The 26,322-nt window shown below is 46.0% G+C and overlaps 1 protein-coding gene across 1 annotated transcript in view; it reads left to right on the plus strand.

The window, feature by feature from the left end:
* The window catches only part of RYR2 (ryanodine receptor 2), a 3,854,281-nt gene that overhangs the window by 890,635 nt on the left and 2,937,324 nt on the right, over positions 1-26,322 (plus strand). The window contains exon 8 of the mRNA XM_069607971.1: positions 1,352-1,464. Within this exon, the coding sequence (XP_069464072.1) occupies positions 1,352-1,464 (113 nt within the window). The remainder of the gene's footprint in view (positions 1-1,351; positions 1,465-26,322) is intronic.

Below are 26,322 nucleotides of genomic sequence, written 5' to 3' on the forward strand. Positions count from 1 at the left end.
GTTTTCAGGATTTTGGGACAGAATTCATGCAGTGAATCTAAAAATGCGTTATTTACATTGGGCTGTCGTGAACATAATACATTGGGGGCTTGTGAAAAAATGCAGCATATTGAAAACAAACTATATATCTGTGAGAAAAAAAAAGATTTAAAATTAGCACGTTTAAAAACATGACATTCTCAGGAACACACATTTTGTAAAAAAAAGAAAATGTGAATGTATCTAATTCTAAACCTTAATTGATTTTTACTTTCTGAGGAAGGAATACTTTTGTCAACTTCTATTCTAGAAGAGCAGGTATCCTATCCAGCTAGATATTGTGCTAAATGTTTATTTTCTTCTCATGTGACTTAGCTTTTGTTTAATCTTGTGAAGTGACCCTTTTTGCACATAAAAAAAAAATGAGCACTAAATTAAACTAAACATGGAAATAAAGTTCAAGGACTTATGCTGTGCAACAACTTGACTTGAAAAAATAAGCCTTCCTTTAAAACATTTTATTTCACTTAATCAAATTTCCATTTTAAAACTCCAAGGGGGGATTTTAAATAAATTCAAATTGCATGCAGGAGTCCACCAATGTTAACACGTACTTGCTTTTGGGTCCCTGCAAGCAATATTTGTCATGTTTAAGACAGAGCGTAGTTGTAAAGAGTAAAACAAGGCCAACACGCCTTTACTCCTCACTTTTATGCTTTGTTTTCTCAAAATGTAGACACCACCTGCAAATTACGCTTTGAAGGCAGCGTTTATTAATGGGAATCCGTCTGCTATTAGCAGGTGTAAATGTGAAGTGGATTCCTTGGGAATACATTGATTTTATGCCTGCATGGAAAGATCATACAGGCCTAAAACCCAGTGCTCTTCTAAGACAGAGGAAAGCAAAGTGGCAGTGAAAGCTTCGCTTTGTGCCCTTCCCCATACCTTGGAAGGGCACGAAAAGGAGATGGGGCGTTATTTTGCACTCCACTCAAATGATGCTCAAAGGGTATACTGGGGTGTTTTGTGGCTGGGGTCCTCACACAACTGGAAAAACACATGAAAAAGGGGAAACATCAAAGAACCCCTGAAACGCAAATATTTTTCTTTTATTTGTGGGACAAATAAAAGGGGCACATACATTAAAACTGAGAGAAAAGTAAAATGTAATCCAACTTAACTTTTCAAAATAAATAATTGCACACAGAATGCATAAACTATCAAAAGGAAAGTATTTATAAAAAGGAATTGTGTAGAAATAATTGAGAACAATATGACTTTAAAAGCACCAGAAGCACTTCAAGGTATCCTTTAGCTGTCACTTTACCTGATCGAGCTTCCTGTGTAGAGACTGTATTCTTTTTGTTTATAGGTGAACCGTGCTGGTGGACGATACACCCTGCCTCCAAACAGCGATCAGAGGGCGAAAAGGTTCGGGTTGGCGATGATCTCATATTAGTCAGTGTTTCCTCGGAGAGATATTTGGTAAGAAAACCATGGATAGCTCACCAATGTTTTCAAAGAAGTACATTTCAGAACACACGTTTGTACAAGCTGTTGCAAAACACTCTTCAAAAGCATCATGTATAATTTGCTGTACTTCCTCAATCTAAAAAACACAGTACATGCAACACAATGGCAACGCATGAACGTTGGCCTACAGCATGCCACCATGTGGTACTCTTGATTATGTGTAAGATTGATTGCCTGGACTAGTAAGATCGTTGTCTCTGCCTTCCTTCTGTTCCCCCTCCCTTGCCTCGTCGCGCTTTGAAACACTTGTCTAGGCGCGTTATAAATGCCATATTATATCAGAGCATTGATAGGTAGCTCCTCATCCTCACAAGGTGATGGCTCCACCTATTTAGGTCATGTCACTACTTCCACAGCCATTTTCGAACCCGTCCTCACTGAGAGGCCATGGAAGTGTGACTCCTGAAGCGTCGGCTCACACTCTTTTCCCTGTTCCTAGTTTCCTTTGTGCTCCCTGCGTTCACCCTCGAACCGCCAAATCTTGGCTTGGCAGTTGCAGATTAATTTCATGGGGATTGTAAGGGGATGGCACTCCTGGGCCCATCTCAGGCGCATCACACAACCATGTTCTGATTAATACTAACACTAACGTTCAGGCACTAGAAACTGACCTCACTGGAAAGTTCTTGCCATCACAAGCTTCTGTTCTGTTCTCTCTCTCTCTCTCTCTCTCTCTCTGATCTGCATTCGGTCTAATTCACTGCCAATGACCACACGTGGATTCCTCCTTCTAGCATTGCACACCCTCTCTCTCAACCCCTTCATGTCTTTCCAGTTGTGGGTTTGTGAGTTTCCTATCCTTACTCTCGTCTTTTCCCCTCCTTATCACCTTTTAGACGTTTCCTTGGATCCATGTGATTTTAATGACTCAAAAAATAGAGAAAGCAATTTTAACGAATACAAAATATTGAATTTTCATTTTTTTTGTCTGGGGGTTGCCCAAGGCCCCGTGTTTGCCCAGCTTTAAAACCCAACCCCAAACCCCTCTCCATCAGACTTAACCCCTTACCCCACCCCCACATATATTTTAATGCAGAATTCTGTATTTTTTCGGTATTTTATATTTGTTAAGATTTAATTCTCTATTTTTTATTCGGTATATTCAATGGATAGCATTTCCTTTCCTCCAGAGACCAAGGTCTGGTTATTCTGGGCAGGGCCAAAATACACCATTTTATGGCCATGCCCTGGCACTTTAAAACCACTGCAGTGGTGATAGGGGCAGTATACCAGTACCAGTATACCAACATTTTCACATAACATTACATAACATAATAGTAGCTTCGGGATATGTGCCTCAATACAAGCCATTCGGTATGATTTTCCAGGACCTTCTCCTTTCCCCGTACTTCCTTTCCTTTAAGTGTACACGATGAACACACATTTCATTTTTCTTCGCTATTGTCTGGGATCTCTTTTTGTCTTGTGCCTCTTGTGCAAGTGCCAAATTCCCACTGGTCTATGTAGATCGCTTTCTGATTTCCCCCTTTACTTTCGAGGTTTTTAATGTTATATGCACATGCAGATGGATAACTACAGTTGTGGATATGGTCCACTGAGTGGTTCCAAATAATATCGGTACACAAAAAGAACATTGCTTAAGTTGCCTGTGATATCACTTGATTCCTCAAAATGAAAGATACTCTAGTGTTTGTTGTTACCCGTTAACAATTTGATATTGTCTCTGCTCCGCTGTGTTCCTTTCCTACCCCTAGTGCTGTCCCCATGAACTAGGAGGGCTACAGGTGAAGAACATAGGCATGACAGACCACAGCTAATAATGATGTAATTAATCAGAATTCCAGGTGTACTGCCACTCTGCCCCGCCACAGCCCAGACAAGACCAAGAAGGATCTAGCCTCCTGACAGCCTAATTCTCCACCTCATGTAGCACTCTCTGCTTCCTCCAACTGAAATAGGTAATTAAATACCTACCCTCCCCTATCCAACCTTCCCACCTGCCTTGTCTGCCTATTAACTCTCCTACCCAAAGGAAAGAAAATACCAGGGTGCCAGGATGCAGGGGCAGGCTTGGTAGCAGGCCTCTGACACTGAGAGGACCACTGCCCAGCTTGCTGCTGCTCTCTGATAGCACAGACCCCACTGGGCTGGTCATTTCACAGACTAAGGGCTGTCATGGACCAGCGCCACACTCTGTAGTTGGCCTTTGAATGTTAGAGACCTGCTGCTGAGCGTGCCATTGGCTTGCTGGTAACACAATCTGCCTCTTCTGCTTTTCCTCAGATGTGTGGATGGGCCAGTTGCAGAGACACAGCAATTTCCAAGTTCTAGAATGTTCTTGTTATGGAGTGGTTATTAATTTGTAACTAGGTACCTTAAAACCAGGCCTTGGGGGCAGATCCACTGCAGGTTAAATTCTCATCTTCTCATCTCATTGGCAGATATTTCCATCAAATGGTCTGCTCTTCACACAATTTCCATGGATTGCCAACCCATCTCAAGGTACTCACCAATTGCAAGAATAACCATGAAATGCCTCAAAATGTGGGGTTTTTATGAAAGGCCCAATACCTGTTCCATTGCCAAAGATTGGCATTTAATAACAACACACCTCCTACCGCATAGCCAGTGGTTCCCATCACATGCCGAGATGCATGCCATCTTGCCAAGCATTGCCAAAACAATGTCTAGGTGGTACGACACCCTTTTGCTGACAGGAGTTTTTTAAATGGAATTTTTACCCCAATAATTCCATTGAAAAATTCATAAAAATATAGAGGGCGGTAAGGGGATAAAAGCAGTAGGGAGGGGTTAGGGGTAGATACACAAATATAGGGAAGGAGGGATTTGGGGGAACCACCCCAAATAGAAAAATAAACACTTCAATTAGTCTTTTAATGGAATTTATTGAGTAAAAATTCCATAGAAAAAACTGCCACCAAAATGACATAGAACCGCCTAGGTACTCTCTCTTTTGCCATAGATTGCTATTAAATGTCCATGCATTTGCTGCATTACCGATGTCCATGTAGTTTACCATTGTCAGGGCTCCCCATCAAGTGCTCAGGTACTTGTCACATTGCTAGAGATTGTCATCGATTTCATGGAAACTGACCCATTTTCAAGGATTGCCATCAGCTACTCTGGAACTGGCTTCATTGACACGCCATCAGATACCCAACCCCCATTTTCATGGCATGCTTTCGGTATGTCCAGATACTTTTTTCATTGACAAGGTTTACCAAATGATGTCTTGTTACTTGCCCCATGTCAAAGAACTGCCATCGGGTGGCTAGACACTCACCTCCTTGCCATGGATTGCCACTGAATGCTCGAGATATTCCCACCATTAGCAAAGCCCAGGTTCTTGCCCAATTACCAGAGACTGGTATGAAAGTCCAGAGTACTCCTGCCAAAATGAGGCATTACCTTCTTCCACTGCTCAGGTATTTGTCCCATTGCCATGGAATTCCCAGTTATTTACTGCTTTGCTAAGGACTGTTATTATGCGCTCGCATCCCAGTGCCTTGCACCTCTGTGCTGCGTTGCACAATGGGGGAATGCAGCATTTCTGGATTCTTCTCCAATGCACATCGGTATTAAAGAGGAGCTTACCACTGCAGAAGAAAGTGGCATTTCTGAGCTTTCCTGGTGCAGCACACCACCATGCTCCAGCTGCCAATCTAACCAGAGACAAGTGGGCCTCAAGAAGACTAGGGTTGGGTCCGCCTGGAGGATAACCCATATATAAGCGGCGGCAGGAAATGGTTTATCTAAAAGCTTGGCACATCAAGGTACTTAGAAAACTAGAACCAGAATTGTTTCTCTCCTGGCCTCCGGCGACCACCAAATTAGGCAAATGCCTAGCACAAGCTTAGAAGATGGATAAGTTGGGTGTCACAGAAGGTTTGAGTGATTGAATTAGATCGGGCAATGGACAGACTACCATCCATTTCTTTGATCCATGATCCATCTACACTGGCTTGTTAATGTCACATATGTTTTAAGTGGGTATATGTTTGGTCTTCAACTGCGTGAACTGCAACCCAAATCGAGAGTATGGTTGTTAGGAAGATTTTACAAAGATAATATCCTGATGGCTCACAGTGGTAGCTGGCAGAAAGGTCACTGCTTCACTCTAAGGAGCGCAGAGGGTTGGTAGCTAAGCACAGTTTACACTCACACAAGCACACAGTAAAGGACGGTCCACACAGCATACTTCATAAATAGACTCTTTATATAAAGATATGTATAAAGAAAAATCTATATTAAGGATTAGAACTTGGAAATAGAGTATTAAGAAAGAAAGGCAACCCCTAAAAGACACCAACAAACAGAGCAAAAAAGTAGTCAACAATTCCTGGCCGATTAGTAATACTCTTTGATAATTTGGGGAAGTTTAGAATAGTTCTCAAAGTTTGTTCTTAGAGTTCACCACAGGGAAGACAATAGGTAGCTACTGATTATAGGTTAAAACTTGTAGAAAGGTACCAGGTTTCTAAGGGAGCCGCATAGAAGGAAATCGAACAGCTGATGTCAACAAGCAACCACACCAGAGGCGAGCTAGACCCAGAGTCGTAGCAGAGGAGCATCACAAAATGGTTGCTGTGGTGATGAAGGCATTTGGAAGCAGATGATGCCACGGTCCGGGGCTCATTGGGTGACCTGCACCCAAGCACTGCAGAATGAGGCCAATGGTGGATAAGGAGATACATGTGAGTATTGCAGTGGGAAGAAAGGGCCCTGGGGCGATGGTGCAAAGGTCAGATTCAATGTTAGGTTTTTGCAGGTTGCAGATAAAAGGACTAAAGGCAGAGCTCCTGGGGATGAATAGTTGAGCCCAATGATCTAGGCAAGTTCAGAGGACCACCCACGCGACAACCCTCAAGCCGGTGATCCAGCACATCGCAGCAGCTTCAAGCTAACAAAAGTTTGATCCTTCCGGAAGGGTCAGGGGATGTCCTAGCCAGGAGTAGGGAGTTGCGCCCCAGAAAAAAACCAAGGAGGTTCTCTGTGAGGCAGAAGGGGGAAAAACATCCTACCTGAAAATATTCTCGGATGGAGCAGCACTTGAGGAAAATAGAAACAACACTGTCCAGTCTCCAGATGCAGAGCAGAGCCTCCACCTCTGAGCCAGTGGTGCAGGTGGGATGGTCCGTGTTGGCTTCCTTTTCCAGCTGCTCTAGGAGCAGCTCCAGGAAGTCAACTAATGAATGGCTCAAGGTCTTTTCAGGAATTATCATAGGTGAAATAGTCCCTTAGGTCCCTTTGATAGAGCAAACGGTAAACAATTGAGGGTAAAGAAATTGTTTTATGTCTTTGTTTTACAAGAAGAGTCATCTACGTTTTGTTAAAATCAAATTGTTTTTGATAAATACAAATAAAAAATGAAAAAAAACAAAAAAAAATAGGTCCCTTCAAGTATTGAGATTTCTCCTGGTATGACGAAAGCTGCCCTGGAGGCTGTCTTCAGGTCAAGTGTGAGCCCAGGAGTTAATCTCCAAGGTACCATGGTGCCTCTGTACATGCATGCACTACCAGCACCTCAGTGCATACTCAAACTATTGGTGCCTCCTCAAACGCCTCTGCGCATGAGTGAGTTTTCCCAGATGCTAGAACTGTTATGGGCCAGACCCATGACACCTAAGATGGCTCCACCACAGGCAGGCAACATTCTGCAATCAGAGTTAGTACTTAGCTTTTGCTTCTGCAACCTGCTTTGTTCTGCCAGACCTTTTACTTGTCCTCTGACCTGCCTGCCTGCGGATTTGGTTATAGCCATAGCCCACATGTTCCCAGACATTTTGCTTTCCCACTGACTTGTCTGTCTGCTGATTGGGTCCTAACAGTCTGAGATTGCCATACCTCGTGCCTGCCTTCATAAAACTTGCCTTGTGATTTGATTGTAGGCTTAGCCTGCACATTGCCAGACCTCTAATGGCCCGCCTGCTGAAGGCTTGGTACTTTTCGTATCTCACACCTTTTAGCTTTCTTGTTTCACATTCTGTTTCTGGGCATGTATTGTATGTTATGGTCTCTCCATGACCTAGTGTCTCCTCTGTGGGACACCAGTTTTTCTTTTGATTGATTGGCTGGTATTGTCTGCTAGTCTCCTTGCCATTGTTTATGTCTACCCATGTCCACCATATTTGCGTCGTTGTCAAGGAAAAGAGACTTCTCCATTGACCTATATTCTGCTGTCTTCCTCGGGCTGTCAACACCATATAACCCTCGCTGGGAAGTATGACCTCTGGACATCACAAACCATGTTGGACCCACTTGTTGGATTTCAGTCCCTTAGTTCCATCTGCATTCCCTCGGTAGGTCCATTCAGACTACCATTGTTTTGGTGTCCTATTGCGCTTCTCTTCACAGGGTGGTCACCTTTTGGTCTCTGGATTCAGGGACTCTATAATGGGGGAACTCATTAGGTTCCCGCTCTCTTGCAGTCTTGCTCTGGGTGCTGCTGCTGTGCTAGCGGGGTTACAGTATGTAATTGTGTTGAGTATATTTATAATGAGTGCTAATGTTCTCTTCTGTTTCTCCCCTCTATCCCAGGATCCTCCCAACTTCCTTTTGATGTCCTGATCTCATTGTTATTTTGGGTGTGGCCAGGTTACTGATGGGGAGGTTTATAGGGCACGCCTTATGCACACTCCTGACTCTGGCGGGTCTACACACGCCCACAGTGCTCGGGTCGATCGCATCCCTCCAATCACAACCCATATGCCTTTGAAATGTGTTTTGCCTCCCAATCGGGGGAGGCCACCTTTAATCCTGTTCCGTGGGTACACACAAAGGGAAGTGGAATGAGGTAGCTAGCAGTTCCACGCCCAGCTAGAGGTAGATTCCCTGCCAGTCAGCACTGGTGTAACAGGGGCCCTCGCACCCCCGCCGTGCAGGGCCCCCATGCTGCCCATGCCCAGCAAGGGGCCCAGGGGTGGTGCCCCCCCCCCCCCCCCCACATTTTGTGTTATGCCACTGCCAGTCAGGGCAGCCCTCTGAGCACTGAGACAGACTTCATGCAGATATCTGGCCAAAAATGGCCGTTTCCACCATGAAACACATACAAGGACCACAAAGACAATTACTACACCACAGGACTTAATATACACCAGGCATCCATTGTACTCCTTCTAAGGGAGAAAATGGCTATCATTGTGGCAAACTGGATATACTGCAGTGCAGCTTCTAAGAAAGTAAAGAGCCTCAGTTAGCCTATAAAACCGAGGAACAGCCTGAGTGACTAAATACATACAAGGACATGATCACACACTTTTACAGTAACCCGGCCATGCTAGCCTTATTGGCAAACAAGGGAGCACATTAAACATTAAGTTGTGCTCTTCAGGGCATCTTTAGAAAAAAAACCTCAGTGTTGACAAAAATGTATCAGGACTCATAGAAAGACAGCAGCAATAATATCACGGGACAGCGCAAAGCAACACAACACAGGCTCGAATCTCGGCCCCACGCCGAGAGACAGGTCACCTCCCGTGTAATAAAAGATTCATTAATTAATCAACAACGAGTCTTACAAAGAAAGTCACTTCAGCGGTCTTCAAAGTATCCCACCCTAGAAAGAAAGCGATGCACTGGCAGAACCCCACAGCAGATTCCTGAGGCGCAGGCTCGCTATTACTGGCTGATGATGCTGTTATCATGCAAAGGCGGCGTGCGGTAGATTTAGAAATGAACAGTAACTCATCCAACATTACCTTGGGACCCGTAATTCATGCGTACATGTGATAACTTTATGCAAAATAAAATCCATGACCTTGATTGCTTTGGACACTTACATGTTTACTACTCGCCTCATTCACAAAGGCCATTTTTGAAAAATGTACACCTTGTGCTAGTCCTCTTAAAGTGTTCTGCAGTCACCCAGTGACGCATTAAGACATTGGGCAGATGCGAGCTTAGAAGCTTTCTGTCATCCGCGCGTGCTCACTTTATGACCTTTGACCCTACTATTCAGAAATGATTTGTGCATCCACAAATCGTTCTGCACAGACACTCCTGTGGATGCAAGTTGTGTCATTAGACCCAGGCTAGGCTGGTTTATGTTGTGCAGTGATTGCAATGCCCAGCCTGGGGCCTTCTCCAGTTAATGATACATAGCTGTGTGTTGGCTCATTTGATTAATGCATTCGCTACAGTGATCTCTAGGCAACCGGAAGATCGGAGATTTGAACTCTGGTATCTCTACTTAACCACTAGTCATTAGGGTGATAACATGAATTTGCATCCAGGCAAGGGCCAATCAGGGGGCTGCAACAGCAGGCAAGACTAGACATTCTCCACTTGCTGCTTCCAGCCACGGGAGGCACTTCTCTGGGTGGCGCCATAAAAAATAAAATAATGATGGGGCTCCCTGTTGCCTCCCCTCTCCCCCCCCCCCCAAACGATCCAATACCCTTCCCCAGCCCATCCTTCAATCACCACTTGCCTGCTGCTCCAGCCCTGGCGACCCACTGTCTCCTGCCTGTCGCCATAGACATGGAAAAGGGACTTTTCCCTATGTGGTGGGTATCTTTTTTTTCTTCTTCTTTTCTTTTTTTTTCTCCGGAGATCTCCTGCGCAAGCAGCACAAATCTTCTGGGGGAAAATGCTGATATGTAGACGAGTGGGTATCACAAACAGGCAAACATAATTTCAGGTGAAAAGATATTTTTTACATTACCTCTATGAGTTAAACAAACCTGATAAAAGTATCAGGACAGTCCCTACCAAAGTTTGAACAATTCTGGTGTTTCCCTTTAAGGTTCACAAGGGTTTGGTGTAGAAACCCGCCACTCACAGCTTCTGAGAAATATTGGTGTTTAACCTCCTGCTTGTCTTCATGATGGTAGAATGCAGCCACCTCCAGCTCTCTGTGTAACTCCTGTAGGCATTGCTGCTTCTCCACCATGTTTCAGAGGCACAATACTAGCTTCTTGTCAACTTTCAGAAGAAGCCAACTGGGTTTGCCCAGCCTCGTTTCCACATGCACTGCCAAGATGTCCATATCGCCCCCCTGTCTTAGGGTCGTTAATATCTCACCTTTCAACAACCTCTCTTCCCCTGATCTGTTCCTGATCCTCTTCAATGCCAATGCGCATCCTTGTTCTGTTTCTCTCCATGGGCTCAACTCCTTCAGATCAGGTTCTCTCCTCAAATCTCCCTGGCTTGGGCCATTCAGGCCTTCCCCAATCTCCCTGCTCTTGCTTGCATGACACCTCTCCCGACATCTTTACTTTCTCCTGATGTGACACTCCAGCCTCCGATGGATGACCAATTCCAACTTCTGATGTTCCTTAAGCAGCTCCTCTGTTACTCAATGTCATCTCCCTCCTGATGGTCCTTAACCACTTCATCTTGATGATCAACTCCAACCTGCTCCTGATGCACCATCTCCCCCTCTTTCCTCCAGCCTCCTGCACCCCAAGCTCCCTCCACAATCTCCTCTCTGGAGTGTTGATTGGAGAGTAGGCAGGCTAGGATTGCCGTCATTCTGTAATCTGGACCAAGCGTGTCTGATTGAAGATGTTGGCAGCAAGGCGGGCAGACCACAGCTTGCCACCTTTGCAATCTTCATGTATCCCTGATGCCCAAAACGTAGCCACGTATCTCCCAGAAGTAGCAGTGAAGGTAGCAAGTGTAGCCATAATCTTCTCTTGACATGTCTGCCTCAGGAAACATGTGCCTGCTCCCATGTGAGTCTGTGGAGGTTTAATACCCGGGTATATACAGGGTGGATACAATCGAGGCCCAATGAAAGGTGTTTTGAAAACATCTGGAATTTGTGCTGCATGTCCTTCCCCAGCAACTCCATTGTGTGAATATGAGAACTGCCACATCAAGTTAATCTGCCCTTTCAAACTAAATGCCAGAGAAACGCGACCTCAACACCAACGACTGGTAGAGTTAACGAATCAATGTAATAGTATTATTGTTTTCAGTCTGCCCATTTATAAGGAGCGTATGCCATCATATAATTGAATCCCACTTGAATAATGGGCGTTAATAAGACCTAACTCAATAGTTCAGGGCTTGTGAACCTCATAGGGATTTGAGGCTGAGTCGACCCTGCTGGGATTGAAGCCTGCAGGAGGTGCACAGCTGTCCACTAACAGTGTTCAACTTCATCACCTGTTCTATGGGATTATTTCATCAGATTGTGATGCACTACGGCAGAAAATAAAAGAACGCACCGTTTTTTTTAAAAACATTTGTTGGAGGAAATACTCAGCTGAATGTAAATACATGGCTGTAACGCAGAGGTCTGCAACTTGCAGCTTTCCAGATGTTTTGGACTTTGACTCCCATGATTGCTCACCATGGACTATGCTGGCTAGGGCTGATGGGAGTTTTAAGCGAAGACATCTGAAAAGCCAAAGTTTGCCGATCCCTGCTCTGTGGTCACTGTGAGAATGTTTTTAATTGTTATTGTTATTCCCTCAGTCTGTCAGAGCAACTTTATTATTATCATGAGTGTATTTGTGAAGCGCAGACCGAGCTTTAGGAAACAACAGAGCACTTTACAATCATATGAGGAAGAGCTTGGCGAGGAGAGCAGAGAAACAAAGGAGTGAGGAGCTTGCAAAACGGGAGGAGGATATCAGGCAATTTGTCAGCAAGGGATCCAGAAGCAACCAAGGGAGGAAACGGTGGGGATCAGATCACCCAGTCTCAGGTCGGGTGGGCAGTGGAGGGTGTGTGAACTGTAGAAGCGAGGGGGCCCAGTCTGATGTTGATGGGGAGGAGTTTCCAGCATCTTGGGGCATAGATAGAGAAGGTCTGGCTTCTGGTTCCTTTCTGGATGTTGTGTCTTCCAGGCAGTGTGTGTGCCACTTATCATTGATGTATTTTGTTGGTGTTGGGCAACCATTGGCTTTACCCCCGTGCTAAGCGATCAATGGTTGCGAGAACGTTTTTTTTTTCTTTCAGGTGCTTTTTTTTAATACGTTTCTTTGGTTAAGTTGGTGGAATCCCTTTTTTGCAAATTTAACATACCATGTTACAGGCTGTTGCTTTCTAAAGTTTTGCCGAAGGCGGCGGCTCTTTCTTTCTGCTTTCCCAAAACGGCAAAGGGCTTTCCAGGGTAGTGCTGGGTCCTTAGCTGACGCTGAAGTGCAGACAGGATGAAGTGCTCAAGAATAGGGCGGGCCTTAGGTCAGTGTCAGTCAGGGTCATCACGAGTTGGGTGGTTACCCTTAGACCCAGCGGTAATGCTATAAGCGCCGCATTTAAGGGTCCGCCCAATCATGAGTCTGGCAGCATTTACCTTCAGCTCTAAACTGGGGGTAAAACCGCCAACTTAACGCCCATTTTCGGGCTCAATTAGCACGGCACTCTTAGCGCGCGCTAATTGCACCGAAAATGCACCATTGGGTCCAATGGACCCAATGGGGAATGGGGAAATACCCATTACCGCCCAACCCTTGATCCAGCGGGAACGCAATTAGCGCGGGCGGAATCCAGTGTATCTCCAAATAAACACAGCCGGGAAGTATGTGTTTCTTCATTTGAAGATGTCTTTCCAAGCTGTAAAGATGTGCGAAAGCACAGACCATGCGGTAGGCTCTGCCCTTTTGCCCAAGGCGAGCACGGCTGGGGAAGATGGCAGTGATCTATTGCCCTACTCCAGGCTTTTGGGAAATAAGGCTAGGTGGGAATAGCAGAAGCCTGAAGCAGACCCCTCCATCCACTGACAACCTTTCTGTGCAACTGGGGGGACCAGGAGGACCTCTTAGAAGGCTAATGCTACCACTTCTAATCTGAACATAAACAGGGTGTAGGAAGCTTCCATAGCAGGCCTCTCCCCACACCTAACAAAAGCCCCTATTCCCAGGGACAGTATTACACTGAAACAAGGGCAAAGGGCATAAGAACTCACTGCCCGCATACACCATACAAATCACCAAAGTGGTTGTCTGCCACCCCTCATACCTACGACACCTGCTGTGGAAGTAGGACAGAGAGAGATAAGAGTGGGATGGAAATTGCATTGCATACTGGAACTTGTAGTAATGTTTCTCACGTGTTTACCAGCAGCCATTGAGGATTGTGGCAAGGAAGGCAACCTGGCGTTTGATCCCAGAACCTTAATTGATGGTTCCCAAACATTAGACACCACAATTGAAAATTAGGAGCAAAAGCCAGAAAACCCAGTGCATTCTGGAACCGGAAAAGAAGGTTTCCAAAGACAAGAAAGTACAAATATTGGGAGCAGAAGGGAGAAACGCCTGCGCATTTTGGGACTGTAAGTGAAGGTTGCCAAATATATGAGAATGAAATATATGATTGGGCCAGAAAAGAGAAAACCTACTGCATTCTGGAATTTGAGGCGAGGGTCCCCAAGCAAATGACTGGGCAAATGAACATTGGCATAAGAAGAAATAAACGATCACTATATTCTGAAACTTTAGGTCAAGGTCAGGCTTCCAAAATAACGACAGAGCATTTGAAAAATAGGATAAGAAGAGGAAACCCTTACATTCTACAACTTGAACTAAAGGTTCAGAAACATTTGCCATGGCAATAGACACTCAGATCAGAGATAAAAATGCAGAGTATTCTGGAAATTCAAGGGAAAGTTCCTGTAGGCTGTTGAACGCACAGTAACGGGAGGCCCACACAGAGCAAGTCGGGCTTCAACTCTGTTTATTTTATAATTACCCCAGGGACTTCCCGCAGGGACGCCATTTCACCAAAATGCCAGGGGTAGCGGAAGTGACATAACAAGAACCTTGACCTCTGATGACATCACAGGAAGTGATCTCATTTTACCCCGCCCCAAAATGATACCTTAGGAAGCAATGGAACACGACCGTTCACCCCTTGACAAAACAGTAAGTGGCATCACATAGCATTGTTCCTAAGTCCACTACGAAAACTATGGTTATATCACATCACTTTAAATGTGATATACATTTCATACAAGAATGGATCGCCATATGTATGATTAAGATCAGTGTGTATAGGCTTATATTACCAAATTACTGTGAATGCAAGCAGACGTCCATGGCCAAATGATAATGATGTGTTAATATATATCACTTACGCTTAAGCGATTTATGTAGAACAAATATACATACAATATCACCCAACCTGTGGTGCTATTCATTTATCGACCTCAGAAGGATGAAAGGCTGAGTTGAGGGGTTTAAGAACAGACTAAATCAGAGACTCACCCCGGAAGTGTGCCTGAAATAAACCTTTAATGAGTCTAGCAATTATTGTATACAATTCCAGAAAGACACATTATTTGGTATTCTTATTCTTTCTTATTTAGGGTCACTGCTGAAAGTGTTAGACTTGTGGAACCTCTGTTCCTTTTTTTTATTTGTTAGAGGCCCAAACAAGAAAGCCAGCCACTCCAGAAGCAAAGGCGCTGGCCACAGCCCAGGAGCTAACATTAAACATGCTTTCAGTTGCGACCCCTGGCGACCCCTAAATGACGTCCCTGATGCACAACACCATATCCCCCAACCGTCCCCATCCTAGCCCCACCTCACACAATGAGGCTAACAGCCCAACATGACACCTCCCTCCTTTTTTAACTGCAATACAATACACTTTAAACCATTTCTTCAATAAGGCATAGGGGCCTCCCTTCCCTTGGCATGGTTGGGTCTCTTGCTGGTGGGCTGAGCTCTGGATTTTCCCACTGGCCATCAGGCTCCTCTTTGTCCCCTTGGTATGGGTCATCCACCTCCTTAGCAGAACACTCAGTTGGGGAGATATCACCCTCTTCATACTTCCCCTTACATACTCGGAAGTGGGAGATATTGTGAGTGACTGATCTTCCCGTGTCGTCCGTGCTGAGACCATGGTGCCCATCATCTGGGTGACAGTAAGGACCTCTGGGGCGAACCGAGAGTCCTCTTTCCTGCACTGAGGCTGACATAGCACCACATTGTCTCCTATGACAAGAGTCCTCTCCAGGAATCAGCCACCTCTTACATTTTCATCTTCTCCGCATATCTCTGTCCCTTAGACTCTGGTCCTAGGGCCTCAGTCTTTCTAGCTCCGGTCCTTTTGGGATGTGGGTCCTCAACCGCCTGCCAAACATAAGGTCTGCCGGGCATTCACCCGTGCTGCTGTGAGGCTTGTGTCGGTAGGCTCGCAGCAGCTGATAGGGGATCTGTTCAAACAGCTTGCTTGCCACATAAGTGATTTGTCGCACCCTCTTAAGGTTCCCAGTGAAGCTCTCAAACATGCCATTGGCCTGGGGAGAGGGGCATGATCTTCCTATACTTAATCTTCGTGTATTGGGCAAAGTTCTCAAAATCCAAACTGGTAAAGGAGGAGCCGTTGTCCAACTTGATAGTCTTAGGGATGCCATAAGCTGTGAGTATGCAGTGCAGTGCTGGTATGACCACTGTGGCAGCCAAGGAGGAATGAGTTGAACTTCTGGCAATCTTGAGTATTTGTCCATCACCACCAGTACGTAGGATCCATCTCTGATTGGGCTGATAAAATCAATGGGCAGCTCTTTCAAGACACCTACTTGTAATGGGCACATATGTAGCGGATGGGGCTTTGGGGCCGAGGCTACAACACAACAGATGGCACAATTATTCAGCATGTCCTCCACCATACTGTCCAGACCTGGGAACCATATCTTCCGTTTGAGTAATTTCTTTGTTGAGACCACTTCCCGGTGGCCCTTGTGTGCAAGGTCTACCACTTGCTGGCCCACATATCTCAACAACATGATCTTGCAGCCATTCATCACAATATGATCTTCCATGACAATGCGTTCTTCCTGCACAAGCGTCAATGCCCTGACATCACCCTGGGAGGTGGGGTTGAGGTGACAGGCCACGTCCCAGGCATGCTTCATCTTGTCTTGGGTGATGCAGTGGCCAACGATGGTGAGCGCCTTGTCTACTGTAGACACTTGCTGAAGAGTTTGCCACACCACTGGGAATGGATTTATCTGGAGGATGACATAATGAAGGTACGCATCCTCAATGGAATGTTTGGGGTTGGCGGGTCCCGTGGGGTGCTGGGATAGATAGTCGACAGAATTTATGTCTTTCCCTGGTCGATGACAGATTTTTTCTGCCTGTTCGTACTGCTGTTCTGTAGGCGACAGACTGCAGCTGGCATATGACACAACCTTCTTGAAGTGTGGTGTCTGTTTTTCTAATTGTGCCAGGATGGCTCCAAGGTCCACCAGGCTGGCTTCCACCGTTACTTCTGTTTCTTTGGATGAGCTGAAGTAAGCCATGTCAGTTGCGGAAGCAATGTCCGCTTTTATTACCTCAAAGCTTTCTTCGCATTCCGGCACCCACAGGAACTCTTATATGTCCCTGGTGAGTTCTCAGAGTGTAGAGCTCATCTTCGTGTAGTATACCAGATATTGCGAACAGTAGCTGGTGAGGCCAAACAACAACTGCAAATTGGATATATTTGTTGGACGAGGAGCTCCATTGAGGGTGGCAACCTTGTCTGGATATGGTTGCGTGTCTTGCTCTGAGAAAATGTGGTCAAAGATTTTTTTTTTCTGAATGCACATTTGTCCTTGTTCAGTGTCACTCGGGCAGCCTCCAGGGATAGACAGACCTGATGTAGTGTGTCTCATGTTCATGCATTGATTTCCCAAACACCAAAATGTCCTTGCTATAATTGAGGCAGTTGAGGATGTGGTAAATGACCTGGTGAATCTCCTCCTGGAATATATTTGCTGCTGAAGATATTCTGAAGTTCAGTCATTTATAGCAAAATAACCCCATATGTGTCACAAATGTGGTGATATCGTGTGACTCCGGGTCGAGCTCCAGCTGGTGGTAACCCTTGTTCAGGTCTAGCTTGGAGAAGACAGTCGTACCTTGTTGAGAAGATGAATCATATCTGTGATTCTAGGGGCCTGGTGTCATTCTCATTGGATGCCTTAATTTGGTCTGCGCTTGTCTATGCTGAGGCAGATGGATCCCTCCGCAGACCTTTTCAGGACCGGCACTATCTGTGAAACCCATGGAGTGAGCCTGACCGCGGGCTCGATTATGTTCAAGTCCAATAGTCATCTGATTTCCACCTCCACTTGCTTTTGAATGTTAATCGGAATGCCCCAATAATGTGTAGTGACTGGCTTGACCGTGGGGTCAATGTGTAGGTGAACCTTGCAATTGCGGAGCTTGTACAAACCTTTGAACAGGTTGGGGAAACCGTTTAGCATTTCACCTTCGGGGTCCATGTACTTGTGGGCCATCATCTGATATTGTCATGCCCTCATGGAAGGTCTGGGATCAGTGGCGCCGCCATTAGGATGTTCCATCATGTTTGTACCGTTAGTGTAGTAACTGTCTAGTTGTTCGTCTAAAGATGGCCACCACCTGGCATATACAGAGACAGAAACAGCACGTCGGTGCGTTGCACCTTGGATCTTTCCCTGCACTAAAGCTCCCTCTCACTCTCCTGTGCTAGTGCTCTCTACTCGCTTCTTACAGTGAGCTCGTTTCATGAGTTCTGTTTCCTGCACTCTATTGGGAACCTTTGCTTGCCTTTCAAGCTTGTGCATTCTTTTCCTTCCTTTCGTTTCCAGTCACTCCGCAGCTCTCGCCTCATCTTTTCTTGACCTTTCGTCTTGTCTGCCAGCTTTCTGTGTGTTCCTTGCACATCGACTCCATGTTTCTCGGATATTCCATTACATACCTTTCCTGCTGCTTCTTTTCTCTCGGACTCCCTCTTCGGAGTCCTGTTTACCTATGTCCTTTCTCCGCCTTCCATCCGGTCCGTATTACTTCCAAGTCGGATCCTTCCCCTTGCAAACACTCTCTGCTGCCAAAGGTTATTCAACCATTGCCTGCTACCTGCTACTCATTCACCAAGGTTCTGGAATGGACCTAACTGCTACCCATATTTACTGCTACACCAATCTACATCATCTCCAGTCCGGAATTTCATCATGAGGACTTACAGGGTGTTTCAGACAGGAGGCTTTTCCCTGTTTTGGGGCTAGCTGCAGGGGACACCACGCTGTTGGGGAATCTCCCTACCGACAGTGTGGCATCCCGAGGAGAGAAATCCTATTTACTCCAAAAGAAAGAAAAGAAGGTAAACACCAAACCGAAGAATCCTAGAAGGAAGAAGAGGAATCCAGAAGAAAGTTCCACTGAAGACCCAGGTGAGGAAGAAGGGAGTGAGGTTTCTTCTTTTCGGATTCTGACAAATATAGGATGTGGACGAGGTCCATGTGAATCAATGTCCGGAAGCTCAGGATGCAGCCCCTGTTAGCTTTGGTGGACAGCATGTGTAGCTAAATACATGCAGTATGTGATTTGTGAGCACAATTGGTCATGAACATGCCTTTACTGGGTAACGGCATGTTGACGGCATATGGATAGAAGTCCACTGAGGGCGAACATAGCTTCGGTGGATGTGGCAGCAAATTATAGACATCTTCACTCATTACATTCACTGTCATGCCTGTGTCGATCAGGAACTCTCTAGGGCTGTTGTTCACATGTAGGACGAGTGTGGAGCTGTGTTCCTTTGCAAATACGTTGCCGAGGGCCCACACATAACCCCATCAGGCGAGGACGAGCAGTCGCTCCCCAAATAGGATTGCACTTCAACCTACCTCACATTCCACCATCTTCTGTGTTTCCCTCTCCTGTCTCAGGAGTTGTGTGACTGTCGGCCCTGGTAATTGTCACTCTCACCCTCTGCCTGGTGATATTTCCTGTGCTCATGGCTTAATTTGTGCTCTTCGGTGCAGTATTTGGAATACCTTCTCCCGCTTCTCTGTGATGCCCCTTGAGGCACAGAAATGGGAGCATTGCAGCACACTGCTCTGCAATGACCCTCGCCCCCACAAGCCGTGCATTTTTGCTGTAGTGCCGGGGACCTGCCTTCGTGGGGGAACTCATATCTGCACCTGTAGCGCATCTTGTTGGAAGTCTTGGTGTTGTCGCCTGTTTCTTGATCAGCTCCTGGTCCCTGAGCACTGGTGACACCTTCACTCTCCCCATATTGATGACTTGTAGTGAGATGGCAGAGTCTGTCCATGCCATGGCTAGGATCTCATCTAGGGACCAGTGTTTCTGTAACAGCTTCTTTTGAAATTCGGGAGATCACATCCTGCAATCACCTGTGAATGTAATGCTTCTTCATTAGAGTAGAGATGAAAAGCAAAATGCTTGATACAAACTCAGAGGCACATTTTGACTTTGTCCAGTGTTTCACCTTTCTCCTGCATGGTGGTATAAAAAATGTGCCTCTCATAGTCCACATTGGTGTGCAGGGCGAAGTATGTTGCCAATGCATCTTGAATCTCCCCAAACGTAGCTTTTTCTTCATTGACCAGCTCATATACAATGTCTCTTACTGACACTCCTACTGCTAGGGTCAAAATGTTCTTCTTTCTGTTATCATCCATGAAGCCAATGGTGCCAATGTATACTCTAAAATCCTTGGCAAAGCAAATCCACTGTGGGCCCAAATTACTGGTGTCCATGAGATGAAAAGCAACTGGCAGTTGCCAGGGTGCGACTTCACCCTGCGCCAACTGAAATGTACATGATGGCTGCTCTGGCACGGTCGCTGGCCCATCTTCTCCAGACTTTGTGCACCTGTGTGTGACTCATTATGGTCAGGGAGCAGGGGTCTTTTCCTTGGCTCCCACCCACTGGAGGGATAGAGGTCCTGCAGCGTGGCCCGGTACTCCTAGACATGGAGTGTCCCTCGTGGGATGCTTGTTGGAGTTGGGGCCACCCTTCCCTCTGCTGGCTCTCCCTGCCCCACCTTTCTGTATTCTTTTCTGTATTCATGTAAACATTTATAGAGCACACCAAACCCTTAGGCATCAAGGCGCTGGTGCATACATTTAAGGCAGATATAGTGATTAATGTTGATGGTATACTTAGCAAATGAGAGTTCCTAGACAGTTCATTATGATTCTGTATGATTCCTTGTGGCTCGTATAGTAGAATGTTCTTGGATCCCATAATTGCCCCAGCAAAGGGTTCGCAGAGAAGAGCAAAGTTTTGAATTGCTTCCTACACACCTGGTAAGATTGTTCGGTTTCTTAGCGGAAAACCGGATCCTCCTGCTCTCAACCACCTGACGCTTGGGATGGTGAGTTGGTGGGCGTATAGGGAGTGGGTGGGTCTAGTCGAGTGCTTTTTAGTGAATTTCTGAGAGAGATATGTAGGTGCTTTGTTGGCAAGGCATTTGTGAGTGATGGCTAAGGATTTTAAGGTTATGCGCTCTTTGTTGGGTAGCCAGTGCATCTTTTTCCTAGCTGCTGATATGTGGTTGCGCTGAGGGATGGTGAGGGCTGAGCTAAGGGCCTTATTTTGAATAATGTGCAGTTTGTCCAAGTTGCGCTGTGAGGTTCCAACGAAGAGGGCACTGCAATAGTCCGGTCTCAAACCTATTAGGACTCTGGATATAGTTACACAGTTTTCGGCTTTGGGGAAGGGTTTACAAACGTTGATTAGTTTGGAGGTGTTTGAGCAAAGGAAACGATTTCATTGACCTGTCTGGATAGTGATATTGTAAAGTCGAGATAGACACCTAATGTTTTGACATTGTTAGAAACTTGAATTGTTATAGCATCGATGGAAAAGGATTTGTAGGAGGGGTTCAAATTGGTAAGGGTCCCTCCCACAAGAATTTCAGTCTTGTCGTCATTCAAACAAAGGCCCTGGGTTGCCATCCAGGTCTGAATGCTGTGGTAGACTGTAGGTTTTCATTGTCACTGTCATAGTCCCCTGTCAGTGGGAGAAGGATCTGCGTATTGTCCGCATAGTTGCAGGCAAGAAGACACGCAGGGTCTCTAGCAGGCTCTCCCTCTCCCACGTTGCAGGCAGGAAGATCACATGGGGTCTCTGGTAGTACCCCTGCAGTGCTACTTTGGGACACTTGTTCCTGGGATTTCCACTGCAGAGGGGGCTGGGCTCTACTCTGAGCAGCGCTGTGAACAAGTGTCCATGTGCTCACCTCAGGCCCAACATGGCCGTTGCTGTTCTCAATAGCTACTCTCCACTGCCGCCAGCCCAGGTACTGGGAGGCAGGCTGCCTGGTCACTCCTGCGAAATGAAGCATGCTAGGAGGTAAACACTGCCGCAGAAGCTGCACTTCAACCCACTCAGGTCACAGTGAGCTTTGGCCCTACTCGTCGCCAAAGTGGGCTCACTGCCGGAGACTCTGGCACCAGCGCCGAACACACAGTAACAGGAGGCCTACACAGAACACGTTCGGCTTCAACTCTGTTTATTTTAACATTACCCCTAGGACTTCCTGTCCCACAACGTCATATCCCCCCAACCATCCCCACCCTAGCCCCACCTCACACAATGAGGCTAACAGCCCAACATGACAGTTCCCAAACAGATGATTGTGAGAGAAAATCCAGCGCATTTTGAAACTTGAGGTGAAAGTTTCCAAACATACAAATCTGTAGGTAAATTGCTGGAAGGTTTTGAATGAATCATAACACATGGGATTGCTCTGGGTAACCCTGCAGAGTATCGTGTTGCAGCCTGCCATAACTTTGCAGAAGTGTGCAGACTATATGCAAATCAGGCTTGGTCCCAACCTAAGTGGGTCATTCCAGCCCTAATTGCCCAAAAGCTAGATCCCATCTCTCCAGCACGAGCCCACATGAAATCCCAGACATGTTTCCCTCTCATTTGAAAATATTTGTATAACAGAAAACATGGCCCATTTCTCTGTCGAGTTCCGAAGGCCATAATGGTTAACTTCTATGGAAGAAGGAAAGCAACTGGTATCCAGTACAAATCATGCAAAATGGCGGCCATTTTCTCGAAGGACAAGGCATAACGAGCACTTCAACAAAAGTTTTCTGCCGCAGCTGAAGACTCCTTGTGACATACACCAGAAGCATAGGGTGCTCTCACCCCTGTGAGTTCAGAAGAAGCCTCAATATATTTGCTTCACCAATGAGTACTCGGCTACTTAGGTTTCTCTCCAATCATTCATACTTGTCTTTTAAGATGCTCTAGTGCAATACATTCCTGAAACATTTTAACACACAAAAAAACATGTTAGCGCGTCCGACATTCACACGTTTCTTTCACTAAATAAGGATATGCAATGTAGATTTCTCTAGTATCCAATTAATAATACATGACAAGGATTAAAATATACTATGGTGATTGTTCTAAAATTTCATTTGAATACTAACGTATATTACGTCATGTTCAGTGGCGTACTATAGTCCCATACATTTGACAAAGAAAAAGAGGAATACGTAATACGTAAAAATAATTCGGCCCTTTGGAAAAAATAATATCTCTGGAAAACAGTTGGAATATTAAGCAGTGGTAGAGTAGCTGTAAAAGCTCTTTTTCACTTTTTAAAGTGCGGCAGCTGTGACAAAGCCCCCTACCTAAACCTAAAGGTGAATGGTGAGGTGCCAATGAGGCAGGGTGCCGCCACAAGTCATGTGATGCTGGCCTTGGATGGAGGATCCCCTGGATATCCCAACCATTTATTTATTTAATTTATTTGAACATGTATATAGCGCACAAAACCCAGAGGTATTTAGGTGCTTAATCTAACGAAATTGGTTACATGCATGAATTTCAACTTAATAATCGAGAGGTTACAAGGCAAGGTAGAGTACAAGCCTGAGAGTTAACATCTTATCTTACATTCTTATCATACAGTTTACAATGTCAAACATAATCATACATTGTTTGACGGTTTTGCACTATTTACATCATTTACACAAATTGCACAGAATGTCCAACTGTGAGGTTGTTTCAAGACTAGCAGGCATCTTGTTTGAACAGCAGAGTTTTAAGTCCTTGCATGCCACCTGCAAAGTGCAGGGGATCACCACATGGTACTGTTCCTGTAAGAAATCCAGACTTTGGGGGTCATTCCGAGTTGGGCGGTAAGGGTTTACGGGCACCGGTAAGGATGCCGGTGCCGGTAAACCCTTACCGCCCTATTCTGAGGTCCCTTAGCGGGCCTCAGCAGGAACGGGTGGTCTGACCACCCGTTCTCTGCGGTTCCCATTAAGGGACCTTAGAGCTAATAACGGTACCACAATTTGCGGTACCGTTATTAGCGCTTTCCCCATTCCCATTGAGCCCTATGGAGGCTCAAATGGGAATGGGGAATGGTTTATTGAATGGGGATTTACCGGGTCCTCCAGGGTCGGAATGACCCATTAAGTCCCCATTCAGCCAGACCGGACCCGGGCCTGGATTTGGAGGCAGCCAGGGTGCTAATAAGCTTTCTATCATAAAGGCTTGATTCAATACTCTTTGCGGCAAGAAAGACTTTTGAGGCCCTGTAATAACACTAGTGACACCATCAGAATCACAATTAGATCTAGGAAGAGAATAGTTCAGGCTGACTCATAGCAGGACTGCACAAAGCGCAAGCTGGAGCAGGTCCCAACCCACTTGCCTGACTCACAGAAGAGGGCTTGTGCTGGGAGAGAGAGAACCCTGGAGAGAAGTGCACACTTCAGTGGAGCAGCATGTGAGCACTCCACTCAGCGTGCATCACCTGCTGGTTTCGAAAAGTTAGGTGGTGGCCTAGGGTTTTGATGTATTATTAAATCCAGCTAACCAATCCTGCACACTCCCATCAAACCACATGTAGGTGAAACACATGGAAATCATCCGGCCCAAATTACCAGCCACGTCAGGGGAAAATACGGTTGGGAGTACAGCCGTTAGTGTGGGAGTTTAGAGTAGGGGCCAGAGATGGTGGAGTTCTGGATACATCCATGTGAGGTCTTACCCACCAGTGCAATGGGTCATGGGCAGCTGGGGAGAGGAGCAAAAGTAGGGTTACATGTATTTATAACGACTAATTTTATAACAAATGCACATATAACAAAAATGTTATAACGACAAAACATACCACATTTTTTTCTTTTTTTTGGGCCCCCGCATCTCCCGTTTCCCACCTCAAAAAACTCACCCCAACCTTTCCCCACAAGATTTAACCCCTTAGCCCACCCCCACATTCATGTTCGTTATATTGATTGATTGATTGATTTATTTATAGAGCGCTTTACACCAAGGCGCTGACTGTGCATTCTGCGTAACATTTTCGTTAAACTAGCTTTTTTTTGTAATACTTGCTTGCGTCACATCCAGATAGAAATTTTGAAGGTCAGCTTACATCACATCTAGATAGAATTATAAAGATTAGCATTTGGCCACTTCCAGACAGGATTTTGAAGATTAGAATGCGTCGCTTCTAAATAGCGATGCCACTAACCAACCCCACTAAACAATCTCACCCCTCTGCATACACCTCTCACACTCTACACAAACACAACCACATCTCCAAAGCACTACAAAACGCACACACTTCACTACATCACAACAACAAAACATAACACACATAGCCTCGCACAACAACACATGACGTCTACTAACCGAAAAGCACACCTAAGCTCAGTGAACGGTGTTAACCGAACTGAGGCTGCCAACAGCACATCACAGCTCTCTTACTCTTTTTATCGCTCAACCTTACTAACCCATCCCACCCTCAGATCCACCAGAGCGGTAGGGGATGACTCTGGTGGTGACAGTGCGCGGTATAAATATCCTTTAACATTAAAATTAACATTAACATTGACATGGTAAAGACTGTATGCCCAAAAGTAGGAAGGCAAGAGGTTGGAGAGTGCAGGAGGGCTCTAGCAGGGAAGTATTTCAGAAGAGAAGTTGGAGATAGCGTGGTTCCAGGCCGCAGAAAGCCTTGTGGATGGTGCAGAGGGTTTTGAATTTGATCCTCGCGGCCACCAGGAGCCAATGGAGAGATCTCAGAGTGAGAGATACGGTCCTTGGGCTTGGGACCAAGGATAAGTCTTGCAGCCCTATTCTGGATTAGCTGAAGGGGGAGGAGGGTGGAAAGGGGGCGATTGAGGAAGAGGCTGTTGCAGTAGTTCAGCCTAGAAAGTACCAGAGCTCTGCAAACATTGAGCTTCTGGGGGAGAATGCCTATAAGGAGGTGAAGCTGGAAATGGGCCTTCTTGGCAAGGTCCAAGATGTGAGGGGTGAAGGAGAGATAGGAGTTGAAGATGACCCAGAGGTTTTTGGCCTGACAGGATGGTGAGGGTGGAGGGCCCAAGGAAGGCGGCCAGAGGGTAGGAGGGAAACAGGGTGCACGTGTTCCAGTAGAAGGATCTCTGTTTTACTGGCATTAAGACAGAGGTCATTAGCTGCACACCATGCCTGGATAGCGGTCAGACAATCAGGGATGAGAGAGGAGGAAGAGGAGGTAGAAGAGGGAAGTTTAAAGGAAATCTGATTGTCAGCAGCATAACACTGGACATGATGAGAGAAGGAGGAGATCAGGTGAGCAAAAGGGGCTAAATAGATATTGAAGAGCCGTGGCGATAGGATAGTGCCTTGGGGTTGCAACACATAGAGAGGGAAGTGGTGGAGGAGAAAGGGACCAGCTGCAACTGGGAGGGGCGGTTAGTGAGGAAAGAGGTCAGTCAACTTAGTGCCCGGTCCGTGATGCTGAGGATATCACATAGCCGTTTTAGGAGGATTGAATGTTTGACCATGTCAAAGGCAGAGGAGAGATTGAGGAGAATGAGAACAGCAGTAGAGTTAGAGTCAAGATTTGCAAGCATATCTTCACTGGTGTTCAGGAGACCAGTTTCCATGTCTCTGGATGTCCGGAATCCAGATTGATGGTCATGGAGACAACCAACAAGTTTAGTATCAAGGATCAGCTGAGCGAGGACCAACTTCTCCAAGAGTTTACCCAGGAAGTGGGTGGTGGAGATAGGGCGATAGTTAGCCGGGCAGGAGGGGTCAGCAGATGGTTTTTTAGGAGAGGGTGCACAAGGGAGTGCTTGAAGGATAGAAGGAGAGAGCCAGTGGCAAAGGAGTGATTACAGAAATCGGC

The sequence above is a fragment of the Ambystoma mexicanum genome, chromosome 4q (genome assembly GCF_040938575.1).
Source record: "Ambystoma mexicanum isolate Mex_15411 chromosome 4q, UKY_AmexF1_1, whole genome shotgun sequence".
Lineage (NCBI taxonomy): Eukaryota > Metazoa > Chordata > Amphibia > Caudata > Ambystomatidae > Ambystoma > Ambystoma mexicanum.